General features: G+C 39.7%; 1 protein-coding gene across 2 annotated transcripts in view; it reads left to right on the plus strand.

The window, feature by feature from the left end:
* The window catches only part of LOC150080687 (plexin-A2-like), a 1,379,917-nt gene that overhangs the window by 938,220 nt on the left and 419,508 nt on the right, over positions 1-22,189 (plus strand). For both annotated transcript variants that reach the window (XM_090381876.1, XM_090381877.1), the window contains one exon: positions 13,487-13,623. In XM_090381876.1, coding sequence (XP_090238002.1) covers positions 13,487-13,623 — 137 coding nt within the window. The remainder of the gene's footprint in view (positions 1-13,486; positions 13,624-22,189) is intronic.

A 22,189-nucleotide genomic window follows, 5' to 3' on the forward strand; every position in this document is an offset into this window, starting at 1 on the left:
GCCCCTACCTAACCGAGATGATAATACTGACACCAATAATGCCAAAAGAGCCAGAACTGAGGATAAAACACCATCTATAACACCACTTTTCCTCATTCTCCATTCTATCGGAGAGCAGTCAATTGGGAAGATGTCACCCTTCTTCATCCAGAAAGGATTAGAAGGGTTGGCTGGATCTTTTAGTCGAAGCTTCAAGCACGAAGCAAGCAGAAAGAATCCTCAACGCGACATCCATAGGGGGAATACCGATCAGCGTAACCCCCCACAACACATTGAACTCTTCACAAGGTGTCATTTCAGAGTGGGATCTTCTTCACGTTTCTGAAGAAGAGATCTGCTCTGAATTAAAAGACCAAGGAGTGACGGCTGTCAAGAGAATATCAATGCGGAAGGGAATCTCGTCCCTACCCGAGTTCTCATCATAACATTTAACACCCCACGGCCTCCAAGTTCCATCAAGGCAGGCTACTTAAACTGCCCAGTGCGGCTTTACATTCCAAACCCACTGAGGTGTTTTAGATGTCAGAAATACGGCCATTCACAAACAGCTTGTCGTGGTAATCCTGCCTGCGCTCGATGTGGTACGAAAGACCACGAGAGCAAGGAATGTTCAGCTTCGAAACCAATTTGTATAAATTGCCAAGGAGAGCACCCTGCCTATTCTAGAGCATGCCAGAAGTGGAAGGACGAGAAAGAAATTCAAAAAATAAAAACAGAACTGAACATATCCTATCAGGAGGCCAGAAAACGCATTCAACCAATAAATAGCGGGAAACCTTCATACGCCCAGAAGGTTTCTGCGAAGTGCACCATCGGTACACAAACCGAGATGACTATACCACCAAAAGAGTCATTTACTCCGATAGCACGCTATTTATTGCATTCACAAAAGCCCACCCAAAAAACACAGTCAGCTGCCACTCCTATTTCCGTACCCCCTAATGCTCCACCACTACCAAAACCAAGTGGAAAAGAAAAGGTGCAAATATCGGAAGGGTCACCTGCAATACAAGAAACAATGGATGTCGAGGATAAGGAGGTATCGGATGACCCAGTTCTGGAAATCTTTGCAGAAGAAGATATGGACACAGGCCAAAGACCTGTGTTTCCAAAGAAAGATAAAGCCAGGACTGAGAAAATGAAGCCCTCAGCCCTTCGGAAACCACCTGATGGACCCAACAAATCCAAATAATGGGAAAGTTTAAATTTCTACAATGGAATTGTCGTGGATTCCGTCGAAATAGTGACGACATCAAGGCACTCCTGAGTAAGCATGAGCCTACTTGCTTTTGCTTATAGGAGACGTATTTAAAGGCAAATGACGACCCATACTTGCGTAACGTTTTCGTTATACGAAAAGACAGAGATGCGGATGGACCTTCCCACGGAGGCGTCGCCATCCTTGTGGGTAACCATATCCGATTTCAAGCTACACCACTTACCACCAACTTAGAGGCTGTAGCACTTCAAGTTAATGTAGGGTTTCTTTTAACTGTTTGTTCCATCTATTTGCCACCTGGGAACGACATCCCCCAGGCAGACCTTGATGATCTCGTTAGACAATTGCCGCCCCCTTTTCTGTTACTAGGGGATTTTAATGGACACAATACTCTGTGGGGTAGTGCCGACATTAATGGAAGGGGTCGGACTATAGAGCACATGCTCGAAAACAATGACCTGGCCCTGTTAAATGTTGGACTTAACACTTTTTGCCACATGCTCGCCCTATCTCCTTTCCATGTGTACATGGGAAGGAGATAGGGCGAGCTATCAACCTCCCAACTTAATGGGAGGTTGAAGACAATATTTATGGCAGTGACCACTTCCCCGTGATATCCACCCTTTGTAAAGGGAGACCATGCCACCCGTCCAGGATGCCACGGTGGAAGATAGATCACGCTGACTGGAATGCCTTCAAAAATCTAGCATCATTTGGTATCAACACAGTCAGCAAGGAACCGATTAATGATGTGGTAAAGTACATTACAGACACTGTTTTCCAAGCAGCGGCAATTGCAATACCAAAAACTTCGTCTCGGTTTCCACCATTTCCAAAACCATGGTGGAATTCCAATTGCACTGCAGCAAGAAAGTCTCAAAACAAGGCGTGGGGTATTTTTCGCCGGTACCCCACCGCAGATAACTTAATAACATTCAAACGTGCACGTGCGAAAGCACGTTACATAGGACGTCAGAGTCAGAAGGAATCTTGGATGAAATTCACATCTTCTATCAACCAGGCTTCATCATCTAAGCTTGTGTGGGATAAAGTCCGAAAAATGAAGGGGAAATATATATCACACCCTTCTTCAATTCTGGAGTATAATGGATCTGCAATTGCAGACCAAACTGCAATTGCAAATACTCTTGGGGAGGTATTTGCTAAAGTGTCTGCCAAAACATCTTACTACCCTGAGTTCCTGGCCCTCAAACAAAATGCTGAAAGGCAACCTTTGAAATTGTCATCAAAGAACTGTGAAGAATACAATCAACCCTTCACTGAATGGGAAATGAAAGCGGCACTATCACTATCCCAGGCGAGTGCCGTAGGGCCAGATGACATCCATTATGAGATGATTAAACATCTTTCGTCTGAATCTCTGGATCAGTTGCTCTGTTTTTACAACAGAGTTTATCTTGAAGATGACTTTCCGGACTCCTGGCATAAGGCAATCGTGCTTGCCTTTCCAAAGCCAGGAAAAGATCCAAAATTTCCGAGTAATTACCGTCCCATTGCTCTGACAAGCTGCTTGTGCAAGATCCTGGAAAGGATGGTGAATGCCCGTCTCATGTGGTATTTAGAAGGGAATGACCTCCTTTCCAAAGTTCAATGTGGTTTCCGAAGGAACAGGTCAACACTTGACCATCTTATAAGACTGGAAACATCTATCCGAGATGCTTTCCTTAAACGCGAACACCTGGTGTCAATTTTCTTTGATATCGAAAAAGCGTATGACACGGCTTGGAGATTTGGAATCTTAAAGGATATCCATGATCTGGGTCTGAGGGGCCATCTAGCCCTCTTCATTAAAAATTTCTTATTGAACCGGTCATTCCAAGTTCGTGTCGGCTCTGTTTTCTCTCAATTTTTTTGTCAAGAGGAAGGAGTCCCCCAAGGGTCAGTGTTAAGTGTTACGCTTTTCGCTATCAAAGTTAATTCTATTACTGAACAACTTCCTCCAACAGTAAACAGCGCCCTCTTTGTTGATGATTTTACCATCTTCTGTCAGTCATGCAACATGAGGGTTATTGAACAACAATTGCAGCATGCCATTGACCATGTAAAAACTTGGGCAATGGCAAATGGTTTCAGGCTATCACCACAGAAGACCGTTTGCGTACATTTTTGTCGCAAACGGAACCTTCACCCTGAACCAGAACTCAAACTCGGACAACACATCATTCCAGTAGTACCTGAGACAAAATTCTTGGGTCTCACATTCGATAAGAAGTTGACATTTTTACCACATATCCGTCAACTGCGAACAAGGTGCACGAGGGGATTGAATCTCCTTCGTGCCATCTCCTCGAATAAATGGGGGGCAGACCGATGCACTTTACTCCTCCTTTATCGTACACTTGTTCGTTCAAAATTAGACTATGGGTCCCAAGTGTACGCATCGGCTAGAAACAGCGTACTACGGTGGCTAGACCCACTCCATCACCAAGCCATCCGTACTGCTACTGGAGCATTCAGAACATCTCCCGTCCAGAGTTTATATGTCGAAGCAGGTGAACCACCACTATTGCTCCGACGAAAGCAATTGTCGCTAAAGTATACCTTCAAACTAAAATCCCTGCCAGACAACCCAACGTGGGCTTGCGTTTTTGAGCCACGATGGGAAAGGCTTTATAAAACCCGTCAGACTGCTAACCGATCCTTTGCCATCCGTATCCAAGAGCTGCTCAGAGAGCTCAACATCACAGTAGACAATGTTGCAAAGTCACCAAGGCAACTACTTCCACCATGGCATGCTCGCTTACCATCTTGTGACTTCTCCATTAAAAGTTGGGGGAAAGCCATAACTCCGTCATCTGTCTACCAACAACTCTATGCTGCCCATCGATCCGATTACTCTGATTTCTTGCCTGTGTTCACCGATGGCTCGAAGTCAGAGTTGTCTGTAGGATCTGCTGCTGTCTTTCCAGATTGTACTATATCTGCAAAGATTCCCCACGAATGCAGCATATATACAGCTGAGTTGTATGCTATTGAGCTAGCCTTGGACCACATTAAAACCCGGAAGCATCAAAGATGTATGGTTTACACTGACTCTTCAAGTACACTGCAGGCTTTATCGGGGATGAGATATAATCCTCATCCGATGGTGACCCGGGTTCAGCAGACGTTACATTCTCTGTTTGAGTGTTCTTTCGATATCCATTTCTGCTGGATCCCAAGCCACATTGGGATCGGGGGAAATGAACTGGCTGATGCTGCGGCCAGATCACCAGAACCCCAAAACACTTATTGCCTGTTAGTCCCCTATACAGACTACAGGCAGCTAATACACACTAAATTATTGTCCCAATGGCAACAATCTTGGCATGAGCAAGTCACAAACAAGCTCTATCAGATAAAGCCTGTAATCCGACATTGGCAGTCTAGTCTGCGCAGGAACCGCAAAGAGGAAGTTGTTCTAGCTCGTCACCGCATAGGACACAGTCATCTTACACATGCTTTTCTGCTGAGGGCAGATGACTGTCCTATGTGCGAGAACTGCGGCACCATTTTAACTATTCATCATATTTTAACCGTGTGTCCACGTTTTAGACCTGAACGTGATTTTTATTTTACAGCCTTTAGTCATCTGGCTGAGCCTTATACACTCAGCCAGATTTTATCCGACAATGACCACGTGTCTGCTGTTTTTAGTTTTTTAAAATCAATAAACGTTTTTGCTTATATATAAAATTTATAGTTTATTGTGATTTTCTGTTGATTTACCTTTTATACATTTGTTATATTTTTTGACACAGTGACCTAACTAATTAGGTCACTGAAAGTTTAATCTTTTATACATGACCTGGTCTTGGCGCATTATAGCCTAAGTTGCTAATGCGCCAATAAAACCCAAATCAAACAAACAAACAAACAAACTTCTGCTGCCCTTTGATCCTCCTTTGTGAATTGGGGTCACATTTGCACATCTCCAGTCCATGGGAACCTCCCTGAGTCCAAGTAAGCTCTCATAATTATGGCTAAGGGTTTGCTTACTTCCTTTGCTGCCTCCTTTAATATAAATTGATAGATCCCTTCCGTCCCAGATGCCTTTTTTATGTTTAACTTCAACAATTTCTTCTCCACTTTGCTCTCAGTTATTACAAAATCACTTAGCTCCCTGTTAGAATTTGATAAACTTCTGGCATTCCCCCTCCCCTGAATAACTCATGTGTGAATGTAGATGCAAAATACTCATTTAGTTTGTTAGCTACATGAGCAATATCATCAGCAGTTGAACCATCGATATCCAGTGGACCAATCTGATTCATCCCATTCCTTCTAGGGTTTATATAAGAAAAGAACTCTTTGCTGTTTTTATTTGCATCCTTTGCCAAGGATTTCTCGTAATCTGTCTTTGCCTGCCTAACCTCCTTTGTGACTTGGTTACAGACCAGCTTATATCTATCATAGGCTTCCATGCCACCCATTAATTTATATGTATTATATGATTATATCGATTACTCATCTGGTCTAAGTTAGACTATGGTGCCCCAGTCTATGACTCAGCAAGTCCTAGCACCCTGAGATGGCTCAATCCAGTACATCACTGCTCGCTCCGGATAGCTGTTGGGGCTTTCCATACTTCAACTGTGCAGACCCTGTGTGCTGAGGCCCAAGAACCTCCTTTACAAATCAAAAGACATAATTAATTACTTTATGCAATAAAATAAAATCCCTACCAGAACATCCCCTACAGAAAATTCTTTTTATATCAGAATGGGAACAACATTATCAACAACATAAAAGAATAAATAAACCTGTGAGCATGAGATTAAAAATCCTTCTCCTGAGTAGAGATCTTAACCTGGATATTATCACTCTGCTGAAGAAGCAGTCTGCACCACCGTGGATAATCAAACTGCCTACATGTGACTTTTCCTTTCACTTTTGGAGTGAGCAAACACTTCCTCACATAAACTACTATCAACATCTGCTTACAAGTCACAATTTTCAGATCACTGCTTTTTATATACAGATGGCTCAAAAACTGAATCTCATGTGGGAGCAGCAGTTTACTTTTCAGATTCCCACTGCCCAAATACTCCCAAAAGACTGCATCATTTATACTGCAGAACTGCAAGCCATTATTGTTAGTACTAAACCAAATCGAACATACAAGTTCCCAAAACAGCATAATTTTCACTGACTGCCTTTGGTGGCGATACAAAATATCAATTCCTAAAAACATCCACCACAACCGCAAATTCAGTGCCGAATATTAAAAGTGCTTATACAAGGTCATAATATTAGATTTTGCTGGATCCCAAGTCATGTCAGTATATATGGTAAAAACAAGCAAACCCAGCTGCTAAAGAAGCTAACAGCATCATTTCTGCATTAGAATATATCCCTTTCTCTGACTACAAACAAGTTATTCATCACAGTGGGATACATCACTGGAAACAGCAATGGCAAGTCGTAAACAATAACAAACTGCATCAAATTGAAAATCTACTCCAACCATGGAAATCAAGCATACTACAAAACAGACATAACAAAGTGATACTTAACAAGGTTAAGAATAGGACACACTCATTTCAGCTACTGTTATCTGTTGTGAGGAGAGTATCCCCCTCTATGTCCTGCTTTTCCAGCTTTTGCACCCAAATGTGGAAACTACTTTAAAGAGTTAATAACCAAGCATCACTCCCAAAACCATATTGGAAGACAGGAAAAATATAACAGATGTTTTTCAGTTCCTAAGGAAATAAACTTCTATAACCAAATATGAAATCAAATGTTATCCCTCTATTAAGCTATACACGCTTCTTGATCCTTGGAAATTACTTCCAGCAAAATATAAGCATGAACAGAACTGCCGTATAAAACCTTCATGGTGCATTTTAGCCACAGTAGCTCTTGCGCCAAGAACTCATAAATCAAGAAATCATTCAGGTGACCTGGTTGAAGTTTATGAGGCTCTGAGAGGGGTTAATAAAATGAATGAAAGCAGAATTTTCACTCTTATAGAAAATCCCAGAACTCAGGGGCATAAATTCAAATTATAGAGTAAGAGGCTTAGATTCAGTTGTAGGAAGTTTTCTTTTAGCCAGCAAGTTGTTGATTGCTGGAACAGGTTGCTCACAGGTATTTGAGGCACAGTTTGAATAACTTCAAAGGTCAACTGAATAGTTACCTATGTGAGGAGGGAAGCAAAAAAAAAATTTGTATTTTCCTATCTACTCTTTTTTTTTTTTTTTTTGCCAGTGCAACAAAAGCCTGTGGCTTCCTTGCACTATATGGCTGTTACTGACTATTATTACTAGTAAGGCCAAATGATTCAAGGAAACAAACTTTTTCTGCATCAGCTAAAAATTAGTAAATAACATAATAATAATAATTAAAATAAACCAGAATCTTCATACTAGTCTCATACTCACAATAATCATCCAGTTTTGCTTCATACTTAGCTAGACTCACCACTTCCATCATGTTAAGAGGTAAATTATTCCAGTGTTTGACAATGTGCTACTTACATGAACTTCATGCTATCCATTCTCACTGACAAGGGAAAACACACCTTCCTCATTCATTTTAATTAATTCCCTTAGATGTCCAGTTGTCAGACTTTGCAGTCCATACCTTCTGAGCCGTTCTTCATAAGGCCACCTTTCTTTGAACCCTCCTGAGAAGTACTACAAAAGTATTACTTGAATACAAAAAAAAAAAAAAAAAAAAAAAAGCCTTATAAACCAAAAACAGGACACCTTTTGCTTCCATAGCTGCTTGTTTACATTGCATGGAAAATTTCATGCCAGACTGAATCATAATACCTAAGACCCCTCAGTGAAATTTTCTCCGTCAGTCGGAAAATGACAGAAAAGATGGCATCAGGACATGTGATGGACTCTGTCCATTAGTGGTTATGGAATATATTGTAAATTATGATATATTATAACATTTATAGCTGCCAAAATGCATATTTTATGTAGTAGTAGTAGTAGTAGTAGTGGCACTTGATGCAAGAAAGCAAGTGTAGGAGCTTATGCAGCATCAGCCCAAAAAAAAAAAAAAAAAAAATCACACCATACCCTCCAAATGCCTGTCCAGTTCCTCCTTAAATTTATTTAACCTATCAACTTCCACAACGACAGATGGAAGTTTGTTCCAGCAATTAACCACCCGCTGGCTAAAGGCAAATTTCCGCACATCTATTCTACATCTATCCTTTCTTAATTTGAACTTATGTCCCCGTAGGTTCGTATTCTGAACAAGTGGGAGGATCCCATCAGAATTCAGCATGCTCAACCCATTCAAGGCCTTATAGACCTCAATCAGATCACCGCGCAGGTGCCTAGTCTCCAGCCACTGCAATTTGCAGAACTTAAGCCTCTCTTGGTAAGGGGATCCCTTCATTCCCCTCACCAATCGTGTTGCTCTTCTCTGTACACGCTCAAGCAAATCTACATCCTTCCTAAAATGAGGCCTCCAGACCTGTACGCAGTACTCAAGGCGTGGCCTGACCATTGCCTTATACAGAGGGACAATCACCTCCTTTTCCCTGCTAGCAAAATTCCTATATATCATTGACAAAACCCCATGACCTGCCCTAGCAGCCTGTCTACATTGCTCAGAAAACTTCATATCTGACTGCACAATTACTCCCAGGTCTTTTTCATTTTCTACCACCTTAAGTGTAGTACCACACAGTTGGTACATTTCTCTGGGGTTACTTCTACCCATATGCAGTACTTTGCATTTGTCAAGGTTAAACTTCAGTTGCCACTTCTTAGCCCATCTGCCCAAATTATCTAGATCCTGTTGCAGTAGCACACTGCCATTACTGTCATTAACAACCCTGCCAACCTTCGTGTCATCTGCAAACTTCGACATTAAGCCTGATATACCTTCATCAATATCATTGATAAATATACAAAACAACAGTGGACCCAACACCGAACCCTGTGGGACTCCACTAATAACATTAGTCCACGAAGAGCAGCACCCATTGATTACCACCCTCTGTCTTCTCCCACTTAACCATCCTTTTATCCATTGTAGCAACTTACCCTTAATACCATTCTGCTCCAATTTGTACAGTAGTCTTCCATGCGCAACAGTGTCACAAGCTTTCCTGAAATCCAAGTATATGATATCAAAATTATTTTTTGCATCCAGTTCCTTTGTGACCACATCATAATAACCAATCAAATTTGTCAGACAAGACTTTCCCTTAACAAACCCATGCTGTGTCTGAATTATTGCTGCAGTCTTGTCTAGATGATCCTGCAATGCATCTTTAACCAGTGACTCCATTATTTTACCCGGGACAGAAGTTAAACTAACTGGTCTGTAATTACTTGTGTCACCCTTCGAACCTCCTTTGTGAATTGGGGATACATTTGCACATCTCCAGTCCGTGGGAACCTCCCCTGAATCCAAGGATGCTCTCATAATTATGGCTAAGGGTTTGCTTAGTTGCTTTGCCGCCTCCTTTAATATAACTGGATAGATCCCATCCACCCCAGGTGCCTTTCTTATGTTTAACTTCAACAATTTCTCCTCCACTTTGCTCTCAGTTATTACAAAATCATTAAGCACACTGCTACAATTTGATAACCTTCTTCCATTCTCAAACTGTAATAATTCCTCACGTGTGAATGTAGATGCAAAATACTCATTCAGTTTGTTTGCTATCTGAGCAGGATCATCAACAGTCGAACCATCGATGTCAAGTGGACCAATCATATTCATCCCCTTCCTTTTAGAGTTTATATAAGTAAAGAAATCCTTGCTGTTTTTCTTAGCATCTTTTGCCAAAGATTTCTCGTAATCCGCCTTTGCCTGCCGAACCTCCTTTGTGACCTGATTACAGACTAGCTTATATCTGCTACAGGCTTCTGCGTCGCCTGATAATTTATATGCATCCCATGCATTTTTCTTCTCTGACACGAGTCTCATTAGTTCATTTGATAACCATTTAGGCCTAAACCTTGAACAATATTTCTTCATCGGTATGAAACGTCTAGTAGCTTCCACGATTAATTCCTTGAATGCTTCCCACTTAGAATTTACTGTTTGTAACATCGTCAGTTGATCCCACTGTACAGAATTTAAAAACTGTCTGAGACCACTGTACTCCCCTTTACGGAAGCAAAAACCCTTTCCTTTACCCCTGACGGTAGTTACCTCTTTGAGTAAATCCCACTTCAGCACACTGTGATCACTGCCACCTAGTGGTTCCTTTATCTGCAAATTCTTAATACACGAATGATCACTGCTGATAACCAGATCAAGAGTATTACTTTCTCTGGTTGCCTCTCGAACATGCTGCTGCAGAAAACAATCATCCAATAAATCCACAAAAGTCTGACTAGTGTGTGAGTGACCAACCCACAAGTTCCAGTCAATATCTGGGAAGTTAAAACCCCCCATTATAAGACATTCTGATTTACTGACCCACTCTATTTCTCTGTACAATTGTTCATTGTACTCATTCGAGTCATTAGGCCTATAACACACTCCTACTCTTATTTTTGCTTTTGCAGTGCTTATGTCACACCAAACTGACTCAACAGTGCACTGTCCATCTATATCAACTGGATGCACTTCTTTTGATTTTATGTTTTTCTTAATTAACAGCATAACACCTCCTCCCTTTCTGTCCTGTCTATCCTTTCTGTACACATTGTACTCCCCAAATTCCAGTTCTGCATTCCTTATATCTTTGTGACACCACGTCTCTGCTATCCCAACAATATCCGCCTTTGATGTCTTGACCAACACTTCAAATTCATCAAATTTATTTACTATACTTCTAGCATTGGTATACATGCAAGCATACATGCTCCTATGCCTATTCCTTGTTACCCTAACACATCCCATATACCCAACTATTCCAGGATGACTGCCATCCGTCCCTGAAACCCCCAACACCCCTCGCTCCAGGTCACTTCTTATTCTAATAGAAGTTGTGCAAGAATCACCTTCACCTCTGCCTGCGGTTACTGTTAAACTATTAGTCTTTGTATCCCCCCAAGCTAGCAGTTTTCCGACCCACCTAACACTGCCTCGATAGCATCAGCAAATATTCTTGCACCCTTTCTATTTAAGTGTATCCCATCCCTGTAGAAGCAGTCTCTCCTGTTAACAAGTACAGTCCAGGCTGAAAAAAATTCTACCCCTTGAGCCTTGCACAATCTTTCCAGGGCCGAATTGATCGACAAGGCTCTCATCATATACCTATCGTGTCTGGGAAGAATTGCACACACTTTCAAATGCAACCCTAATTCTCGGCTTTTTTTCAACAGTGACCTGTACTTGTTGAGTAATTCTGCCGGTCTCCTACTCTTAATATCATTAGTGCCAACGTGTACAACTATATCACCTTTTGTGCCCTTGAAAGATGATATTCGCTCTACAACGTCATCAACCTTTGCCCCTGGCAGACATACCCTGGTCCTGTTCCACCTATCCTTTTTACATAGCATGTTCCCCGTTTCCCTGACAATGTAAGTAGATAAACATTATTTAATAGCGAATGAAAAACTTAATTGGTAGAAATCCAACATTTATTGCCTGACTCATTGGTTACAAGGTTTACGCTGTTAAAAGTAAAATGCCATTAAAAACAAATGTCATTATATACTTGTGCAATCTGGTGTTTGTTAATACCACCTTTAACACATTATTCTTTATTGTAAAACAGTTTGACACAACGAGGAACCCATCTGAATTGAGGATCAAATATAATTGCGGAATGGTTTTTTGATCATAATTTTGCAGTTATGATCAAAAATTATATACAATACTAGTTGTGTAATTCTTGATTGTCCAGATACAACAAATTTTTTTTTAAATTAATAATTTAAAAAACATATTTTTTAAAATTTATTTAAAAATTATTAATTTTTAATAGGTGATGCTTTCCACTAAGTAATTTAATAAGTTACTTAGTGGTAGACACCACTAAATGAAATAACTAATTTTGCATTTTGGTAAATTCCCTACATGACATTTAAAATATGTAAATTTTTTTTTTTAAATGTGGCCCATAAAGAAATCCACTTTGATTAGTGACTCACTCCTAGAATATAAATATGCCAGTTACTAGAGCTTTCTGGTTATCTAAGTGATAGATAACAAAGCTTTTGCTTTATTTAAATTATTTAAATAAAGAAACCTGAAATATATATATATATATATATATATAAAGAAACTTTCCAGATCAGATATATCAGTTATATATCAATAGGGATAATTCATATATGTATTATGTTTTAGACAAAAATATACAGAAATTTTTTGGGTTTGCAGTTACCAAAATTATTGTGACATATATGATGGGCATTTGAAAAGTTCATGGCTTGAGTGTGAGAGGAGTGTATTTAAGGAGTCGGGTAACACATTACTTTTCGATGTAGTCCAATTTGGAATCACTTTGGAATCACTGTACACGTTTGCCACCGATGTTGCAATGTATTGCTTCCAGCTGCAAAGAAAGTTTTCTCTTTGACCTCCAGGAATGCATCCACTGCAGATGAGATGTACTTCCAATGGGAAAATGGATGCCAGCTAGGTACTTTTTCAAATTAGGAAATAGGTGAAAGTCTGATGATGACAATGATGCCAGATCTGTCCCTATGACTGTCTGGCCTTTCACTAGCAATACTCTATCAGTATCCCAAAAAAACTCTGCCATCACCTTGCCAGCAGAATGAATCAGCTTTCTTTGGAGAGGGGAAGAGCTGTGTTTCCACTGATTGGGACTGTTCCTTTGTATCTATCTGAAAATGATGGACCCACATCTCATCTATGGTCATAAACCTTTCAAGAAAATTTGCTGGATCTGCTTGAAAATGATGCAAATGTTCACTTGTGGATTATCTTCCAGGCTCTCCCTCTTTCATTTTAATTCTGCTGCCAACTTTTTAACCATGTAATAGGAAGGGGGACCCTCCCCAAACGTTGCAACATATCCTCATGAATTGCCTTCGGTGTTAGTCCCCCCCCCCTTTTTTTTTTACAAATATTGGATGACTGCATGATGACTAATTTTGCCCATCTTTCTTTATTCACACAGCTTCGTTGATTTCAGGGCCTGTGATTAAAAAAGGCATTAACTGAAACTGCATGAAACTTGATGGTGGTTGGTTACTATTTGAAGTGTTATACATTAGTTACAGAAAAATTTTAACGGTACTACCACCCTTTCATACTCACGGTACAAACTTTTCAAATGCCCCTCATATAAATTCCTTGCTAAAGCTATTTAAAACCCATTTACTTTAAATTTACTTGATACATTTTATTTTTTAACAGAATCCTAGAATTACTTCAATAGTGCCAAGTAAGGGACCTAAGTCTGGTGGATCGCATTTAAAGATATGGGGATTATACATGGATGCCGGAAGCAGGGCAGAAGCTTTTGTAGATGGAATGGAGTGTAAAGTCATTAGGCAAGTGCTTCTTTTGGTAAAATGTACAAATTACTTTATCTGCTATATGGCACTAACTTATCAAGAAAGTATTCATAAATTAATGCATGAATAGTTCTTTCTTGCAGCTCAAACTGATAGTCTTGCAATTACATCTCTTTATGAGGAGGAGAAAGAAATTTCAGGCAACCAAATTTGTGAATATTTGGTGCATGTGAGCCTGTTGTGTACCAAGAGTACTGGCTGTCTGAAGGAGGTGCAGTGGTGTGGGACATGTTTTCATCTTTGGCCTCCTTATCCCACTGGAGGACATTGCGATGCTAGAGCATATCTGAATGTCACTGTGGATTAGGTACCACTATCATTATTGCATGTTACCCCTATGGACAGAGATACTTTCAAGATGAAAATGCAAGATGAACTGTCCGTTAAGGCTGACAGATTGCAAGCAATCTGTCAACCTTACTGGACAGTCTGTAACACCATCTGTTAGAGGAGGTTTGCACTACAACATACTATTTCTGTTTATTTTCACACTCAATGAACATGACTGCAACAACAATTTTCAAATGTGAAAGAGTGGTTTGAGGAATGCAAGGAAACTTCAAGAATCTGCGTTGACCAGTCGAATCCTCAGATATTCATCAGCATAATCCTCTGCCACATTACTTCAGAAATTGAGCACAGTTTTGTCAGATGAATGGAACAGTATTCCTTGTGTTGCTTTGAACACCCTATTGATCATACTACTTCGTGCTACCCTTTCAGTGTAGCTTCTGAAATTGGCCACATGCAATTTCAGAAGTCCGAATTTGTACCACAGAACACTGTAAAAGAAGTCTTAAACTTTCATCTAACAGAAAACATGATATGACTACTTGCAAACAGCTTGTCAGGAATAGATCATGAGAGGAAAGAATTCAAAAGAATGCTGCCTTTATATGTAGAACACAGCACTGACTTTCTTCCCTTTGCATACAAATTCTTTGTGAATTGCACCCTGTTTGTCAAGAAACATAATCAGCATCTTCTTAATCGTGGACTTCTGTAAACGAAACATTTTTGGGCCTTATTGATGATTTTGAAGTCCACTGCATGCTCTGATGCTTCGTCTGATTCATACTGAAACACCCAACACTCATCTCCAGTGACAATACAGTTGAGAAAATTAGGATTATCTTCAGTCTAGATGAAGTCTTTGCATGATGACACACTTTGTTACTTCTGCTCATCTGTGAGACTGTGCAGCACAAATTTTGCATAGACCTTCCTTTCCCTAAATCTTTAGGCGCCTTCGTAGCCAGGTGGGAAGGAGCAGCAGTGCATAGCACACACTTCTTGATTAGACTGGAGTTCGAGCCCGTCACCACCAAATATGGAGGATGCGGAAAGGTCAGGGAATGACCACCGCATATCCCGGAGCAATATGGCCTTAGTTGCTAATGCTCCTAAAAAAAACCAAATAACCCTAAATCTTCCTGCAGCTTTGATGAATCATCTTATTATTCATATCCAACTCATCAGCCATCATGCTTGGGGTCAAATGATAATCTCTTGCCACCATTTCCCAAACTTTTGCAACTCTTCCCTCAAGAGATTGATGGATGTCCAATTCTTGAGTTATTATGAACATCCTCGCATCCATCTCTGAACTGGTTATACTGTTCAAACACTGGTACAACTTAACGTTTCATCACTATAAACAGTTTTTAAAATTTTATACTTTTCTGTTGCAAATTTTGCAGTTTAAAGCAAATTGATATTCATTCATTGCTCCATCAAAATTATGACACAATGTAATGCTACTAATGAAACTGGTGGTTGCTTGCAATCTGTTACTGAACAGTTTCCATACCACCAATTGTTGGAGGAGGTTTGAACTGCAACTTAACTGTTTCTGTTTATTTTCACACTCAATGAAGTCCACAACAGCAATTTCTAAAGAATAACTAAAGGAATAAGACAAGGAGACTTGTTGAGTCCAACTCTCTTCAGCTGGGTAATGAATGGAGCAATTAATGAAGTAAATAGAGTAAATAAAATAATTATAATAAAATAAAAAAATTTAATACAATTTACAAAGAATACTACATAATTTGAATAAAAAAATAAAAGAATATAATATGGAAATAGCCATAGGAAAAACAAAGGGTTTACCAATAGCAAAAGAACCACTCAGGTGTAAATTAGATTAGAAAAGAAAATAAAGAACAGGTTATGAAATTTAACTCTCCAGGAACACAGATAAATAGTTCAGGAATAACTCAAGAAGAGGTAAAACAAGCATTAAAAGCAAGTGAAATATTGAAGGGGGGGGGGTTAAATAATATAATTTGGAACAATCCAAACATTAATTGGGATACTAAAGTTAAAATATATAAAACTATAGTAAGACTTATAATAACATATGTATCTAAGACAAGAGGTATAACAGCAAATAAATGAAAACACTAAAGAAAATATTGGCACATGTGCATGAAAAACCACTTGACTTTAAGAACCATTTTCTTCAAATTTGATTGAAGAAAAGCCAGATATTTTTGTCAAACCTTCACCAACAGCTGACTGATTCAGCCGTAGTGAGAAGAAATCCCAAAAATGTCTTTACTCTCCCCAAGTTAGATTGACTCAATCCAGTAATTTTTGAATTTGGATCATTAAGGTTGTAGGTCAAGCCTGCAGCAAATGTCTTACTCAGTCTTTATACAACTCTTAGTTAAAAAACAGGCCTTGAGCTGTCAGGCTGCATCACTATATAATTTCTAGTAATGACCGACAAACTAGTTTAAGTTAAACTTTATTAAATACTAAAACAGATATAAAATAAAAGTGTTAAAAGCTTTACAATACAACGTTAAAAAAAGAAATATATATATACAGGGTGTTTCAGTTAAACGTTTCAGAACTTCTAAGAGGGGTAGGGTACATCCTGACAACTCGAAATCATATAGCAATGTGGGGTCGGAAATGCTTTCCTGAAGCGGTATTGTACACAGAAGTCGGCGTGCGACGTCGTGCAGCACAGATTCGATTTTCGGTCAATGTATGGGCCGGTATTATGGGAGATCACCTCATCGGACCTTACCTGTTACCGTGTCGTCTAACCGGACCTATCTACTTGATCTTTCTGCAGCAAGTATTGCCACAACTTTTGAGAGATGACAGATTTCTGCATCGACGCAACAGACAATGTGGTTCCAACACGTTGGAGCCCCTACCCATTATAGCGGAGATGTTCGTAACTACCTGGATGTCACATTTGGTCAACAGTGGATCGGACGTGATGGTCCCGTGCGTTGGCCTGCTCGGTCACCCGACCTATCATGTCTTGATTTTTATTTCTGGGGTCATATGAAATCGCTAGTTTATGACACCCCTGTTGACAATGCTGAGGAGCTGGTTGCAAGAATCGCAGTAGCTGCCGAAGAAATTCAAAATTCGCCTGGAGTATTCCAGAATGTTCGGATGTCCATGCGTCGGAAATGTGAGGCGTGCATTGTAGCCCGTGGAAGAAACTTCGAACACTTACTTTAATCCATGTACCTTTTGCTTCTTTTCATGTATTATTAAAACGATTTCTCACTTACGGTCTCTTTTCTTTATTGTGCTTCTGTGTACAACACCGCTTCAGGAAAGCATTTCCGACCCCACATTGCTATATGATTTCGAGTTGTCAGGATGTACCCTACCCCTCTTAGAAGTTCTGAAACGTTTAACTGAAACACCCTGTATATATATATACACAGGCAACTCTCGGTTTACGAATGAGTTCCATTCCAAGACGTTGTTCTTTATACATTTTGTTTGGTATTCCTGAGCTTTTACTTTTACGATACGTATCATATAAATTAGCAGCCATTTTAAAGAATTAAAACCATGTACTGATTGTCGAATGGTCTAGACAGTACGTTTTATTATAATGTATGTATGCATTATGGTTTATTGTATATGATACGTAACGTAAAATAAAATAGAAAAGAATAAAAAAACAAGATATTGTGCTTTTTAATTTTAATTAAAAACATAAGAGTTACAAAATATAAATAAAGAAAATGAGTACTAACATAATATATGTACTGTACATACATATGCATTCAACTTTTATTTGTCAATATCTTCATCAGAGTTCAATATTTTCCAAATAAGTGACACTAGGTGCAGATGAGGTAGATGAAAGGGCATCTGATAATGAAGAAACAGCTGGGTTTTCCACTTTTTTAAAATATGTTTTTATAGAAGATTGCACAATTAGATTATTATTATTTTTTTTTTTTTTTCAAAAATCTCACTGTGGCATGCTAGACTGTCATAAATGCCTCTTTTCACTTTTGCAATTCTTTCCATATTTGCGTCTTCTTCTTCAATGATTGCCAACCCCTCAAAAATTGATTTAAAAGCTCCAGCCATTTTCTGCCTTGTAAATGTTCTGGGAGGCTGTGGAATGTCAGGTTCTTCTGCTACTTCAGAATTTAGATGTGTCTCTATTTCAGTTATTTCATCGGTTGTTAATTCCTCAAAATGCGAGTTCAGAAGCTCTCTCCCATCAAGGGCGAGGTCCATTTTATTGCCCAGTTCAACAATTTCCTGATAATTATTGTAATAAATACATTTTTTTAAAAGTTTATTTATTTAAATCTAACAGTTATGTCACTATACGTATGGCATTTCGTTTTATAAGGAACTCTATATATTGGCGACTTTAAGAAATTTTGAATGATTGTGACGTTCATTATAGCGAATGTTCATAAATCAAACATTTGTAAACTGGGAGTTGCTTGTATATATAAAAAAGTAACTTTCAGGGCAAGGTGTTCCTTCATCTGGCGTTCCTTACACATGCAAATACTGCGTTACCGGCACTGGAGTAGCGATTCGCGATCATGCCCAGTCATCTTCTGTTGTTTTACCCTATGCATGCACACTGGAAGGAAAGAATTCATGGGATACCTGTTTCCTGAACAACACGATGCTGTCATCTCTCTGACTAGTGGATGAACCTACCGCTTGACAGGTATATAGGTACACTGCATTCACATAGATGGTAATTCGATGTCAGTGTGGATAAATGTCATGAATTAACTTGGAAAGAGGGATGATAGTGGGTGCCCAACGCATGGGTCACTCTATCACAGAGGTGTTAAAGAAATTGCTCTATACCCATTCGATAGTATCAAGAGTGTATCTGGGAATATGCGATTTCCGGAATAACATCTCATCGTGGACAACGCTGTGGACAGAGAAAGTTGGTGGATGAACATGGCCGTAGGCATCTATCTTGCATTGTTTCAGCCAACTGGAGAGCGACAGTGGCACAAATCACTGCCAACTGCAACAAGGGAAGTGTGAGAAACGTCTCTACCAAGACCATCAGGCAATCATTAGCCGCAGTAGGTTATGGGAGCTGCCGACCCACCAGAGTCCCATTGCTAACACCACGACACAGAACTCTACACCTCAGCTGAGCGAAAGAACATTGGCACTGGACCTTGGATGATTGGAGACTGGTCTCCTGGTCCAGTGAGTCCCGTATCCAGTTATTTTGAGCAGACGGGAGGGTGCTTATCTCTCGGAAACCAACCGCACAAAGCTATGCAAACGTCATGTCAACAAGGAACTGTTCAGGCAGGTGGACAGTTGGTAATGGCCTGGGGCGTGTTCAACTGGCTGACGTTGGGACCTCTGGTACGTCTAGATGCATCTCTGAACGATCCAGGTGTCCATCCTTGCAGACCATCTACATCATCCCTTCACAGCCATTGTGCACCCACAGAGCAATGACCTCTTCCAGCAGGACAGCGCAACTCCCCTCAGAGCCGTGATGATTAGAACATGGTGCGAAGAGCATTCTGCAGATTTTACTACCGTGGTATGGCCTCCCCCATTCACTGGAAATGAACCCGGTGGAGCATATTTAGGATGCTGTGGAAAGGTCTGTTCAAGCTTTGTATCCTCCACCCACGAGAGCAGTGCAGCAAGCAAGCATACCTGTGGAACACTTTCGTGAACTAGTGGAGTCAATGCATTGCCGTGTGACTGCCCTTATCCAGGTGAAAGGTGGGCCTACCCTTTTGAGCAGACAGGAGTCCACTTGGTGTATATACACGGTACGCTTGAGCAGCTGATGAAGGGACACCTCGCCCGAAAGTTTCTATTTTATTGCTTTTTATTTATATATATATATATATATATTTTTTTTTTTTTAAGATGTGTTTTTAATGCTTTTAACAATTATTTTATATATCTGTTTTAGTATTTTATTTATGTATATATTTATTTATTTATTTTTATAAAGCTTAACTTAAACCAGTTTGTCAGTCGTTACTAGAAATTACATAGTAACAACTCTTAGTAATGCTTGGACATAGATGGTAGCTGCTACATCATGCTGCAACATCTCAATGAGAAAGCAATAACCTCTCTATTGGTCTTTTATAACTAGATCTTTAGAGATCCAGATTTTTTTGATATTGAGAAAGCCTTTGACACCACATGAAGATGCAGCATTTTCAAGAACTAACATAATTTTGGTCTAAGTGGTAACTTGTTCCAACTGATAAATAAAGCTTCCTCAACCTCAGAACTATTCAGTTTGTTACCACACTTCATTACCTTCCATACACCTTCAAGAAGGTGTACCACAAGGGACCATTCTCTTGTGCAGCATTGTTCACAATCAGAGTAAAAAGAAAACCCAAGACATCCTAAGCACAGTTGAAGCATACATATATGCAGATAACCCCACTATTTCCTGTCACTCAGAAGATATGAACACTATAGAAAGACAATTGCATTAGCATTAGTAGAGGCATATGATGCAAGAAGGCAAGCTTATGCAGCATCAGCCAAAAAAAAAAAAAAAAAAAAAAACCTACCATTTCACCCCTCCATTCATTCCAAATGCCTGTTCAGCTCAGCCTTAAATTTATTTAGGCTATCAACTTCCACAACAAAAGATGGAAGTCTGTTCCACCAATCAACTACCTGCTGGCTAAAGGAAAATTTCCGCACATCTATTCTACAACTGTTTTTCCTCAGTTTGAATCTATGCCCACTCAGTTTCTTAATCTGAGCAAGAGGAAGAATCCCATCAGCATTTAACTTGCTCAACCCATTAAAGGCCTTATACACCTCAATCAGATCACCTCGCAGGTGCCTACTCTCCAGGCACCGCAATTTGCAGAACTTAAGCCTTCCTTGGTAAGAGCACCCCCTTTGTTCCCCTCACCAATCTTGTTGCCCTTCGTTGTACTTATTCTAGAAACTCTGGAGAACAGATCTGGAGGTCTCCAGACCTGTACACAGTACTCTAGGTGTGACCTGCCTGACCATTGCCTTATAATCACGGGATAATCACCTCCTTGTCCACGCTAGCAAAATTCCTATATATCATTGATAAGACTCCATGGAAGCCAGTCTGCACTGCTCAGTGAACTTCATATTTGACTGCACCAAGTTCTTTTTCACCTTCCACTTCCCTGAGTGTAGTACTACACAATTGGTACATTTCTCTTCAGTTATTGCTATCCATATGCAGTACTTTGCATTTGTCAATGTTAAACTTCAGCTGCCACTTCTCAGCCCATTTGCCCAACTTATCTAGATCTAGTTGGAGTAGTATACTGTCTTTACTGTTGTTAAAAACCCTGCCAACCTTTGTATCATATGCAAACTTGGACATTAATCCCGATATACCTTCATCAATAATATTGATGAATACACAAAACAACAATGGGCCCAGCACCGAACCCTGGGGAACTCCACTAATAACATTTGTCCACAAAGAGCAGTGTCCATTGATTACCACTCTGTCTTCTCCCACTCAACCATTCTTTTATCCATTGTAGCAACTTGCCTGTAATGCCATACTGCTCCAATTTTTACAGTGCAACAATGTGTCATCAATGTGCCACAGTATCAAAAGATATCCTAAGATCCAAGTATATGATATCAAAATTATTCTTTGCAGCCAGTTCGCACTCAACCATCTCTTTATCCATTGTAGCAACTTACTCTTAATGCCATACCTCTCCAATTTGCTCAGCAGTCTTCCATGTGCAACAGTATCAAAAGATTTCCTAAAATCCAAGTATATGATATCAAAATTATTTTTGACATTCAGTTATTTTGTGACCACATCATGGCATCCAATCAAATTAGTCAGACAAGAACTCCCTTTAACAAACCATGCTGTGTCTTAACTATTACTGCCATCTTGTCTAGATGATCCTGTAATGCTTCTTTAACCGGCGACTTCATTATTTTCCCTGGAACACAATTCAAACTAACAAGTCTATAGCTACTTGTGTCACCTTTTGAACCCTTTTGTGAATTGGTGACACATTTGCATGCCTCCAGTCCATAAGGACGTCCCCTGAGTCAAAGGAAGCTCTCATAATAATGGATAAGGGTTGCTTATTTCCTTTGCTGCTTCCTTTAATATAACTGGATAGATCCCATCCACCCCAGGTGCCTTCCTTATGTTTAACTTCAATTTCTCCTCCACTTTGCTCTCAGTTATTACAAAATCACATTTACATCATATTACACAATGTTAGAGTTTGATAAACTTCTGGCATTCACTCCATTG

This window comes from Mastigoproctus giganteus, chromosome 9 (genome assembly GCF_048544385.1).
Source record: "Mastigoproctus giganteus isolate SK-2022 chromosome 9, ASM4854438v1, whole genome shotgun sequence".
NCBI lineage: Eukaryota > Metazoa > Arthropoda > Arachnida > Uropygi > Thelyphonidae > Mastigoproctus > Mastigoproctus giganteus.